General features: G+C 37.5%; 1 protein-coding gene across 1 annotated transcript; it reads left to right on the top strand.

Annotated features, from left to right (window-relative positions):
• The first annotated feature begins 369 nt into the window (after positions 1-369).
• chata (choline O-acetyltransferase a) lies at positions 370-12,670 on the top strand. The gene is made up of 15 exons (XM_017722187.2): positions 370-503; positions 813-925; positions 1,411-1,602; positions 2,039-2,157; positions 4,004-4,057; positions 4,203-4,383; positions 4,816-4,993; positions 6,690-6,859; positions 6,949-7,049; positions 9,291-9,419; positions 9,532-9,654; positions 9,833-9,974; positions 10,113-10,175; positions 10,324-10,461; positions 11,445-12,670. The coding sequence occupies exons 2-15, from the start codon at positions 878-880 to the stop codon at positions 11,721-11,723; spliced, it is 1,917 nt and encodes a 638-aa protein (XP_017577676.1). The 5' UTR covers positions 370-503; positions 813-877; the 3' UTR covers positions 11,724-12,670.
• Positions 12,671-13,568: the final 898 nt, after the last annotated feature.

Raw genomic sequence — 13,568 nt, forward strand, 5'->3', positions numbered from 1 at the left:
TCTCAAAGATTGTTTAGGCAAGATTAAGTAGAAGAAAAAAAACGTACATAAATCTTTCAATTGATGAAATCAATTGGAAAGTGTTCACTCTCTGGGTAATGGCCCGGAGTGATGACCAGAGGCGCACTGAGGGAGAACAGTAACCTACAGCCTCATCGTGGTGTTCTAGGCTCTGTTCCTCTATAAGACTCGTCAAAAGGTGTAAACTTTGCTCAGAGACGAAGCGTCCAGTCGCTATGAGGTGGGGCTGGAGAGGTAAAGATGCCTCACAACGCAGCCTGGTCCACGAATGAAGCGTGATGGGAGGAGCTTTGCCTCCCACCTTGCAGCTTTTTACGAAGCTAAGTGAGAAACTCATGGTTTGCAATGGAGAGCATGCAGTCTTCTGGAGAAGAGATTGGGCTTTTCAGTAACACCACTTTTCTTTCTACAAGATCTGCGCATTAGAGAGGAAATGAAACTGGATAAACTTTATTAGGGATCTCCAAGAACAAAACTACCTGGTAAGTACACTAAAAAGTTTACAGCACCTTTACAGCTTTTTTTCTCTCTACTGTCAACTATGCAGTAACGTTTTAGGGAAGCTTTCTCGTGCTGTTTATACAGCTAATTTGTACTGGGTGGTGTGGTGTATCAACCGATTTAACATAATTGGTGTTTATGGTGCAATAAGCTTTCTTTTATTTTAAGCATCTGCAATGGGACGTATAGCTTAACCTAAGGCAAAATTGACTACTAGTGAAGAGACAACTTTTTTTACTGAGAAATCTCAAAACAGGGCGTAATTTCTCCTCGATTGTGTCCACTAAAAGCTGCAGGGGACGGTGGACAATCTACGCAATTCTCTCTCGCCTGACTGCGCGCCGCAAGTTTGAGGATGCCGGTTTTGGAAGGGAAACCATCAAAAGACCAAGACGATCAAAGTGTAAAGTGCATATTTTACTTTATTTTTTGCTCCCAAAGAGCCTCTAGCGTTAAAAACAACACTATTTGGAATTGGCAGCGTAACTCACAGTGAGCTTTTGCTTCTGCGTTTTGCTTCTGCACTTCTGCTATGAATGATACTCTTGTCAGTGTGTTCAGGTTTGATGGAGCTGCGTACACAACGAGTACAACGTAGAAGAATTTCTGATTTCAGTTACTGGGCTTTGCTCTGACGTTGCCAACCTATAACAAAAATGTCCTAAATTAATTCTTAATATGACCCGAAGCAGTTCCAGCATGAAAGATTTACCACATGCCTTCAATACTCCCTAAATGGCAAATTACAATTACAGACACACATGGGTTTATAAGCAAATGGCCTGGGAGCATAGAGGAGAAAAGCTATTTAATTATGTTTCCCTGATGTGTTGGAACAGAAATGAATGATTCAGTGCTCTCAATAAGGCTCTGGTCTCATCCATTCAGGGCCTGCCCAAACTGCCAGTCCCACCCTTACAGCAGACGCTGGACATGTATTTGAATTGTATGAGACACCTGGTGCCTGAAGAGCAGTACAGAAGGACCCAGACCATCACAGATAAGTTTCAAGCACCTGGAGGGCTGGGAGAGCTACTTCAGAAAAAGCTGTTGGAAAGGAAAGAGGTTAAAGCAAACTGGGTAAGGCCCCTGGAGCTGTTCACTTCTACTACTTAGTGTCGTTTTCTCAGTTACATGCTGTTGACTATAGTCTTAAATAAGATGAGACATTCTTCTGTGTTATAATATTTGGGGCTTCTTATGTTGCGTCTAATGTGTTAATTATTAACGTTTTACAGACTATAGGTAGCATTAGACGTTAGTATTTATCTTTTTGAGAAACATGTTTGTGCCCAAATGGTCACCTTTAAGGCTACTACTTTTACCTTAATCTTTAATGTCTCATAAAGTTCCAATAATTATAATTATATGCATTATTTACATGTATGAGATAGCTCATGAAACATCTGATAGTGCAACAAAGCGAAGTGTAATACCACAAAGTCCCTATTGGAAACTTAACCAACATACAACTTCCGTAATAGCACATGAACATAAAATATTCTCATTTTCTCAGGTGTACGACTACTGGCTTGAAGATATGTATTTGAATAACAGATTAGCACTACCTGTCAACTCTAGCCCTGCTATGGTCTTCCCAAAGCAGAACTTCAGGGCTCAGAGTGACGCACTCAGGTATTGGATCCTGGGGCTAGAGCTGGGAGCACTACCATCTTGATTTCAATGATTAAGACATTCAACTCCAATGGCATTCCCAAAATCCAGTGCTAAAGGAATGGAATTGAGATGGAAATGACCCCACCTTTAGTATTTTGCACATCTTCATCTACTACATTGAAACCATTCATATAAATTACCAGTAGAAACATGGCATGTCTGTAAAATGTCAAGAACGTCAAAGGAAATGTGTAAGTCTTTGTATTGCATGTTCTTTCTCCATCGACTGTGCAGCTCCATATGTGTGGGTTCTGGAGGGGCGCATTATAATAGTCACTATTTGCAAGATATCTTGGAGTGCTGATGAGTAAATATGTAAACAATATGCACAGCTCTTAAACTGCACTGAGTCTTGATGCTCCAAATGTTGGTGTGAGCAAAACAGTTTAGCACTAAAAAAGCTAAGCTGTTTTAAAAGGGAAGCCTGCGATTTTTCAAAATTCCTTCCATCCATCCGTTTTCTAAGCCGCTTCTCCATCAGGGTCGTGGGGGGGGGGGGGGGGGGGGGGTTGCTAGAGTCTATCCCAGCAGTCATCGGGCGGAAGGCAGGATACACCCTGTACAGGTCGCCAGTCCATCGCATTTCAAAATTCCTTTAGAATTAATTAAGTTGAGTCATTCAGAGTGCAGTGCGGATACCTTTAAAATGGTTGTGATAGGAACCGCATGTCTAATATATAATGTAATGTTGATACTTGTACAGTTTGCCTTGCATGTCCTGCATGTACCTCCGCCATGGACAGATTTTAAAAAGGTTTTAGATCAAAATCTCAAAACTATCATAAAACAGTCACTGCTGTCAGATCAAAATGTAGGTAATGTATCTCCAATTTTGTTGTTTTTCAGTTTTTACATAATTTGAAAATGCATATTGTCCTTTACATTGTGTGTAAATGTCATGATGTATATGCCAGAAAAACCTAAATTACTTGGAAAAACAGTCTGGTTAATTTGACTCACATTAAAAGTAAAGTATGTTTTTTCTCTTCCTGTAAAGTTATCATTTTGGAGATACAAGGTTTTGTTCTGACTGCACCGTAATGCTTCAGGCATTAGGCAGCATATTTGAACCGTTTTGTGTAATTGCTTTCTGTGATGTAGCTTTACAAGACGTTAAACTCTTCAAACATCTGGTTACCATCACAGTGAGCAATACTAATTCAACATGTATCTCTACAATGTCACATTTCACATCAACTTCGAGTCATGCCTTTTTCCTACATCTTAGTGATTTAAATATTGAGAATCTTTGAAAAATCTCTGGAGTTCCCCATTAACACCTTAGATTCAGTGCACCACTGATTGATTTTCTAAGGTTTGGCTTCACTAATGTTAATTAAAAAATCTGCTTATTACTTCCATCAAATCAGAGATAGAAGGACAAGCTTTCTTATACTAAAACTGTAATGGTGATTAGCCGTGGAAACTTCTTTTTAGGCTTATTTTCAAACATCTATACGTTTTACTCTGCCATAGCAAGTCATGAGATCAGGAAAGGACAATGTGCCTTTCTAAATAGGTGTACATTTTAGCTTGGCTACTGCACTACTGAACAGTGATATGCGATTAAAATAGTAGATTAAATAAGGCTTTTGGGTGGGGTGATAGAGGTAGGAATGAAGACAGAATAGAGGGGGTGGAATAGCTTAGTACAAATACCTTTCTGATGACACTGACTCACTCCAAATCCCACAGTTTCACTATACATACATTTGTTCCCTGATTACACAAAGATTATTCTGACATGGTATTTTAATATATGTATTAAAAATGAACGCACCTCTCTTTATTTTCTCTCCAACAGATTTGCAGCTCATCTCATATCAGGTGTATTAGAATATAAGTGTCTACTTGATGGGTATGTTCTATTTTGTTCACTTTCTCTTGTCAATATCAAGTCTTGATTTTATCCTGCGTGGCAATTCCATACACACAGGGCAGTCTGTTCCATTCATTAGGGCTCCCTTGGCCCACAGTATGCTAATGTTGCTTCCACTTTGCAGACATGCCCTACCAGTGGACTATGCCCGAGGGCAGTTGGCTGGGACTCCTCTGTGCATGGAACAATACTACAGGCTCTTCACCTCTTACCGTTTACCCGGACCAAAGACTGACACCCTGGTGGCCCAGAAGAGCAGTGTAATGCCAGAACCAGAACACATCATAGTGGCCTGTAAAAACCAGGTATGGCTTCAATACCCACATGCAAAGGAATCAGGAGCTGCTTATTAATCCATTTATTTGTTAAACTAAATTAGATCTTATTTAATGAATAGTCTGAAAAGTCGAAGAGAGACTGTACAGTGCTGATGTACAACTCTCTTGGGCATTTTATTTTCTGCTCTACAATGTAATTAATAAGCAAGGCCTTCTAACAGGTGCTCAGTGCTGACTTAATGAGGCTGGCTGTGAATCATCTTTATGCTTCAGCTCTTTTTAATTATGTAAAAGACAATTGCTTTAAATGTCATAATCAAAAGTTACAGTCACTCATTAAGGAGCTGCACTTCCACTCGAAATGGCTGTCAGTGTGTTACTGTGTCATGTGCATTCTATCACTGTTACAGTATAAATGAATTAAATGATTATACCAAATGTATGCTATTCTTTTTCTAGTTTTTTGTTCTTGATGTGGTGATCAACTTCCGACGGCTCAATGAAAGAGATCTGTACACTCAGCTGCAGAAGATCAGGAAGATGGCTGAGAGTGAAGAGGAGCGTCTGCCTCCTATTGGACTGCTCACCTCAGATGGCAGGACAGAGTGGGCAGAGGCTCGCAGTATCCTTGTTAAAGGTCAGGCATCTACTGAGACTGAATGTACTCTTAAAACTAAGGATGCCAAAAATCATTCTTTGGAGTGATGCTATAAAAGGTCACACACGGAAACTGTCAGTTGATGTGACAAAAAAAAAAAAACAACTGAAACATCTTCATTGAAAGGTTAGGTTAGGTTTAGGGAGCCAAACGGGATTCTTAGGGCATTACTTATTTTTAACAGGGCGTGTTCATAACTGTCCCTTGGGGAACACTGATGGACCAAGAATACAGGTCAACTTTTTTTTAGCTTCCCAACAAAACCAACAATATAAAATAATATTTTATATATTTTTTCATTTCTTCAGACTATGTTGTAGCTGGTATACATAGTTTAGAATGGAACTGTGATGTTCTGGAGAACAGCAAGTTAACAGGTACAACAGAAAATCTGCACTAATTGGAAACTACAAATTCCAGAATGAACATATTAAATGGCCTGGACCTGCCAGTTGGTCCAAATTTTTTTTATGCCCTTGTATAACTTAAAGGGGAACCCAGCAGTCGCAATGTCTATGACACAAATACAACTGTTTCATTTACTATCCACAACCACCAGTGAACCTACATGTATCTTTGGAGATTTATATGTAATGCTTACATAAAACGGTTATAAAATAGTAAAAAATGTAAAAAAATCTGTTTTCTTTGGGGACTATTTTGAAGTCAACACCCTGCATGCATCTGTATGCTATGAATGAATTTAAATAAATTAATAATTTTTTAAAAAGACATTTGGATTAAAACAAGCACAAAACGATTGTTAAACAACGACATCAGGCAGCATATTCCTAACCATTTTGTGAAGTAACTTTCTAGGATGGAGTTTTTAGAGGCATTAAACTCCTCAGACATCTGGTTCAGTATTACCACCACTGTGAACAATTCTGACTCAGTATGTTTCTCTATATGGAGCATTTCCTACCAAACCAGTCTGAATGACTTTGTTTAATTATGAGGAGCTTCTAAAAAACAGGTTTCCCTTTATCCCTACTGTTATCATCACTCATTTTCTAAGCCACTTATGCTCCTGGGTCATGGGGAGTGCTAGAGCCTATATTGTGCTCATTGGGGGTAAGGCAGGAAACACCCTGGACAAGCTGCCCATCTATCACAGGGCAGGTGCACACGCACACACACACAACCCCCTCTAAAGGAAATCTACTGAACTAGAGAAGAAACCCATGCAGACACATGGAAGGCCCTCGTCACCTAGTCAGGGAATTGAACACAGCTCCTTTTTACTGTGAAACTACCCTCTCCTGTTATGTTGCAGATCAAATTGACCAATTGTTTCAAAGTTTATAAATACAGGAAAAATATTTTAAATAATTTTTGGAGCATTTGGTCAATTTGACCCAGAACAGAAAAGTTGTTTGTGTTAATCAACATGTCCCATGACAGAATATATGTAAAAGTAAAAAAAAAAAAAAAAAGTCTAAATAAGAAATAATAAAAAGTAAATTATTAGTAAATAATTACAGTAAATATTGACTGAGTTGATATTAATTGAGCTAAGCATAATGTTTATGGAGAGAATAATTTAGCCAGTTTATACTGTGGTCCATAAAGTTACTGAAAAAAAAGTCTCAGGATGTAATATACCTGAGATTTTAAGGGAATAATCCTGGCTCATCAGCTACCAAAGCATGCTGATCATGAGCATCTGCTGCAGATTCTACCAACAGAGATTCTCTGGATATGATCGAACGCTGTCTGTGTCTGGTGTGCTTGGATGAACCTTGTGGCTTGGAGATGAGTGACACCAACCGAGCCATGATGATGCTCCACGGAGGAGGAAAGAACAAAAATGGGGCAAACCGCTGGTATGACAAGCCCATGCAGGTATAGCATTAATATAATACTGCCAATCTAAACAAAAGATGCATGTAGGTGGATTATGTGTGCTACTGTTAAAACACCATGTCTCTCAGTTTGTGGTAGGTGCAGATGGATGCTGTGGTGTTGTCTGCGAACACTCACCTTTTGAGGGAATCGTGCTGGTGCAGTGCACAGAATATTTACTGAAGTATATGTAAGCTATACAACAAATATTAATCTATTATTTATCCATTTAATTAGGGCTGCGCAACATGATGTTTGTTAAATGTTAATCATTATCACAATATTGCAGATCAGGCTTCGAATCAATCACAGTGATCTTCTCAGCCAATCTAAGATCCTGATGAGTGTTTCTCTGTATCTATGATGTTAATGTAGTCCAACAAACATTAATTATTTAGGTAAAGTAATGCAGGTAACTGAAGTGTTTTGCTTGTTTGGAACCATGACTTCAACATATAGTTAAGGTATAAGAAGAAAACTGTATGAATGTACAGAGAGAATTCTGAGAACTTGGGTTGGTGCTAGAAGGCCAGACCATCGTTGATGATATGACTGACAGATAGGACTAAGAAACAGAGAGGAGACTGGGCAGTGGTGGGTGTGAAAACTTTGTCAAAGGAAATGATATGTACAGAAGGAAATTTATAGGAAAGTTAGAAGGAAAAGCTTCAGGTGTGGTACTCCCAAACATTTGTTATTATATGAATCCATTTTATATATTATAATCCATGTGAGTTCATATTGTACAGCCCTATACTACATATACCGATCAGCCATAACATTAAAACTACCTCCTTGTTTCTACATTCATTGTCCATTTTATCTGCTCCACTTAACATACAGGAACACATCATAGTTCTACAATTACAGCCTGTAGTCCATCTGTTTATCTGCATACGTCGTTAGCCCCTTTTCACCCCGTTCTTCAATGGTCAGGACCCCCACAGGACCAACACAGAGCAGGTATTATTTGGGTTGTAGATTATTCTCAGCACTGTCGTTACTCTGACGTGGTGGCATGTTAGTGTGTGTTGCACTGATATGAGTGGATCAGTTACAACAGTACTGCTGAAGTTTTTACACAGCTCAATGTCGGTGCATGACTGAAAATAGTCCACCAACCAAAAATATCCAGCAAACAGCATCCTGGGGGCAGCGTACTGTGACCTCTGATGAAGGACTAGATGACTGACATAAACTGTGCAGCAACAGATGAATGTCTGACTTTACATCTACGAGGTGGACCAAGGTCAGAGTGTCTAAAAGAGTGAACAGTGAGTGGACACAGTGTTTAAAAACGCCAGCCACTCATGCCAACACAACACAAACATGCCACTATGTCAGTAGCATAACAGAGTCCCTGCAGTGTTGAGAATGATCCACCACCTAGATAATACCTGCATCATGGTGGTCCTGTAGGGGTCTTGACCTCTGAAGAACAGGGTAAAAGGAGGCTAAGAAAGTATGCAGAGAAACAGACGGACTACAGTCTGTAATTGTAGAACTACAAAGTGCTCCTATTCAGTAAATGGAGCTGATAAAATGTACAATAAATGTAGTTGGAGAGTACATTTTTACTTTTTACTCCTTATATGTTATTTAGACCTTCAAAATACTTTTTCTTTTTTACTCTTGAGTTACCACACATTTGATTGTATTGTTTTTGTTACAACATTCAAATTAATATCACTGTAAAATGAAACTGCCCACAACAAAGAACAATCAAACAAAGAAAACTTTAAATTCATTTGTTAAAACCTTTACTTTTTACCTTTTCTATTTTTAGATACTTGCATGTTTCATGTAGATACTTACTTCTTGATACTTTACTTTGTTCCATGTTCAACTGAGTCAGAATTCAACACAATACCCATACTTTCACTTATTTTTTCCACCTCTGTTTATTGCCCATAATCAGCATTTGCATACTGAGATTTTAATGTCCATTTCTCAAATCACATGTTCCACACTTATCATTCTCACTCTTATCAAAACTTATCACTCTCATGCATAGGTGTGAGGAGTCCAGACACTTTTCATTTTAATTCTATTCCAGCTCATTCCAGAGTCAGTAATGAAATAATGAAGGGCTTTCCTTGGCAGCCTGAATACCATAAGAATATATTCCTCCCTTAAGACCCAGAAATTCAGAACAACTGCCAAGTCATAGATAATGAATTATTTCAAAATCTAATGTATTCAATTCATTGTCTCTGAGGTCAGATAGTGGAGAATTCCACCTTCCAATTACCTAAGAGTAACGTGTCATCGTTATACAAGGTCTTCAAATGACTACTTCAGTTAACCTGGAAAAAAGGATCAGATTTTTTTGAGTACCAGGCTTAAGGTTAAGTCTCTTTGTGCAAATAAATAACCTACAAGTAATTAGAGGAGGATAAAAGAAATTGCTATGTGTGTGTACCACTCTTAGGATAGGCAGCCCTTCCAAGCTGGTGAGGGCAGCCAGTGTGAGTGAGCTGCCAGCCCCAAGGCGTCTTCGCTGGAAATGCTCTCCAGAAATCCAAGCATGTCTCACCACCTCGGCAGACAAATTACAGAGGCAAGCCAACGGAATACTTATTTCTGTTGAACAGTGTAGTCAATACACATGTGCAGTAGTATATTCACAGAATCTGATTTACCTAAATGTAAAAAGTGTCCATTGTATTTAGGCTCGTTGAAAATCTGGACATGAACGTCTACAAGTTCTGCGGTTATGGCAAAGAGTTCATCAAGAAACAGAAAATGAGTCCTGATGCTTATATACAAGTAGCTCTGCAGTTTGCATTTTATAAGTAGGTTTGCTGTTTTCTACTTTTTCTACCTTCTACCTTCGTGACCTGTATATAATACTTAAAACACCAGCATGTTTCATGTAAAACATTTATATATATATATATATATATATATATATATATATATATATATATATATATATATATATATATATATATATATATATTTTATGCCCAGATGTCATGGAAGACCTGTGGCGACTTATGAAAGCGCATCGATCCGCCGCTTCCAACATGGTCGAGTGGACAACATTCGCTCTTCTACAGCTGAGGCCTTGGCATTTGTGAAAGCTATGACTGATAAAAAGTCTAGTCTGACGGTATATCACACTTGTTCATATGACATAAAATTGTTCACAAAGCAGCCATAAGCATGGATCATTTAAAGTACTTACTGCAGTAAGACTGATAGCTCATTTAAATGCTTTGTCTCATGTGACTGTATTCTATTTGTCTAGGATGCTGAGAAGATGGAAAAGTTATGGGATGCTATTAAGGCGCAAACCAATTATACAATCTTGGTAAATAAAACTGAGGCTGCCTTTGCACAAATACCTTTTTCTGCTAAACGCATTCATAGATCATGTTATGATAATACGTCTCAATATAATTCTCTGCTTCACAATAAAATATTTCTTGTTCATGGAAAAAAATACTCTGATTTAACAGGCTATCACAGGGATGGCAATAGACAATCACTTACTGGGGCTGCGAGAGATAGCTAAGGAGCTCAACTTGGAGAAGCCAGAGATTTTCACAGATGAAACCTACATCATCAGCAACCAGTTCATCCTCTCCACTAGTCAGGTACATCAAAAAGCTGCAGATAAATAAGTGAAGTGTTGAAAATATTGGATTTTGCTGACAATAAAACCACATAACTATCATCGAAACCAGCGAAGGATCTTATTCTGAAGATCCATGCAAAAGTTCTTTATAATACTACCTACACACTTAAAAGATGGTTCCTCAAGGGTTTTTCAGTAAAGAAATGATTCTATTTAGAAACATGAACACTCAAACAACTCTTTGCATGATTAAAGTGTTCTTGAGATTAATGAAGAATATGCTGTGGATGGTTCTATACAGAGCCTTTTTTAAAGGGTTCAATTGTAACAGGCTTGCCATTGTAACATTGATTGACATTGTAACAATAGAAGAACCCTTTTGGTGCTGTATAGAACCCTTTTTTGAAAAAGAATTCTATGTAGAACCGTCTATAACACATTATCCATCCATTTGAAGAAGACCCATTTAATGATGCAAAGAACCCTTTAATTATGCAAAAGGTTTTTTGAGTGTTCATGGCTCTGTATACAGCCATTTTTCTTTACTACACTCTTTAAAATGATGGTTCTTTAGGGGTCTTAGTAAAGAAACTGGTTCTATATAGAACCATGAACACTCAAGGAACCATTTGCATGATTAAAGGGTTCTTTGCATGGTGGAAGCGTTCTTCAGATTAATGGAGAATGTGTTTTAGATGGTTCTATATACAACTTTTTAAAAAAGGATTCTATATAGAGCCAAAGAGAGTTCTACTATTTTTACGATGTCAAGCCTGTAACAATGAAACAGCCCTTTTTAGTCCCATACAGATATAAAACACTCTCCACATCAATCTGAAGAACATTTTCACTATGCAAAGAGCCCTTTAATCATGCATTCTTTACTAAAGAAGATGGTTTTTAAGTGTCTAAAGAACCATTGAACAACCATCATTTTTAAAAATGTACATTAGACGGTGTCCAGCACCAGGTACACACCAACAGTGTTATCTTTGCATGTAGGTTCCAACCACCGTGGAGATGTTTTGCTGCTATGGTCCTGTGGTCCCGAATGGCTATGGAGCATGCTACAATCCCCAGTCGGGCCACATCATTTTCTGTGTGTCCAGTTTCCGTGACAGCCCTGAGACCTCTTCAGATATGTTTGTGAAAGCGCTGGTGGAATGCCTGGGGGAAATGCAGGATCTATGCCAAATATGCAACACTCAAGCCAAACCGTGTAACTCCACAGAGAGGACAGAGGATGCCTCCAAGGCAGTGAAGAATGGTAGAAAGACATAACACACCTGAGAAGCAGGAGACCATCTGGGGTTTCTAACATCACCTGCGTTCTTTTGTACAATGGGGTGTGCTGTGTATTTTAAATATTGCGTCCAAACATTGGTTTGTGGGTGTATCAAATATAACTACAAGTAATATCTGTGTTTTTATACAGGAGATGTTGATTGTGTGGACTAACAGATTAAATATCGTGGCAACACAAAGGAAAGCTGTAGGTTTCCAAAGAAAATGCTAAAATTGAATATTACCTTGAGCAAAAGCCTTTAGACAACGCTGCAAAATTGCACCCACTGATACTCACCTAATGTATGTCTATGTCATCTATACTCACTTTTGTTTCTGAAACATCTGTTTGAAAAGCTTTATTGGGTGCCAAATTATCAGTTAATACTACAATGAATGTGTTAATAACTATGTGAACAGTGAGTCAAAGTTCAGCTTAGTGCAAATACTGAAATTCAAAATTTTAGCTCTTGCCAGGTTGTCACTACTCAAAATGTATCAGTACTGCCAAAGGAGGATGCTTTAAGATTGTCATGTAACAATAACTTGAGTGTAAATATTGCTATATGTATTGTGTTGGAGATCTAAAAACTAAAAACACTAATGTGAAAAGGAACAAATCCTGTCTAGCACAAGCTAATAGAACATGCATCAATGTTCTGCATGTATTCACCATGAATCAGTGGGGAAACTGTGAGTGTTTGGCTTGTATTGTTGTTTTAAGAGTTATGTTTTTTCCTATGCAATATCAAACTGTAACTTCAAACACTGTTAATTAGTTTACTGTACTTCTAAATACAGTGTTAAACTATATATAACTACTTATAAGATATTTACTGGGAGATCAAGTTGCACCATGTGCATCCACGAAAGGATAAAATTAGAAAACTGAAAACAATACTTATTTTTTAATCAAATTAATTATATATATATATATACTATAAAGTCACACATTCATTTACAATGTTCTGAAAATGTATGTGCAATAATGTAAATGTTTGAGTGTTATTTATGTATTTATTAAATATGTTGTTATTGTAAATAATAAGCAACATAAACAGAACTTGATAATACAAAAAAGTGTCTAGTCTTAAGCATTTTGAGCACTTCATTTATACTATAAAAGCATTATTTCTACAGCCTCATGTACCAAACATGTTGCCTGAACTTCCTGAAATTACTTCATTTTCACACTAAAACTAAAATAATTATGTTTTTTTTTATGCTTTCATAAATAAATATAATCTATCAGTAAATGTCATAAAGGTACGTATCTAAAAAAACCATAACATTCAGATAAAATGGGACCTAAAGGGGCCCTGAAGTACATATATTCATTTATGTATTTATTAATTTGTTTTATTTCAAGATATTTTTAAACTAAACTATGCATAACAGAAAACGAAAGGACTTTTTAAAGTAGGCCAAACAATGTGTGTGTGTGTGTGTGTATATATATATATATATATATATATATATATATATATATACACACACACACATTCTACTTTTCTACTTGCCCATTTTATCAGCTCCACTTACTATATAGGTGCACTTTGTAGTACTGTGGAATACTGTGGTGTATACTGTGGTGTAGTATAACGCTGTTGTCAGATCAAAATCTCTAAAATGGAGATCCCCCAAGTCATTTTAGGCCATTTCTTTTAGTCCATTCATCATGAAATTTACCAACAATATAAAGGGTAAATTATGTCAAAAACTGAAAAACGCAAAAATACGAGGTTTTGTTCCAACAGCAGCGATAAGCTAGTACACAGCAGAGTTTAGTGCCCCACACTATTTCATCCCACTTAGCTACTCAGCAGCATGAAAATATCAAGC

Source organism: Pygocentrus nattereri, chromosome 5 (assembly GCF_015220715.1).
Source record: "Pygocentrus nattereri isolate fPygNat1 chromosome 5, fPygNat1.pri, whole genome shotgun sequence".
NCBI classification, from domain to species: Eukaryota; Metazoa; Chordata; class Actinopteri; order Characiformes; family Serrasalmidae; genus Pygocentrus; species Pygocentrus nattereri.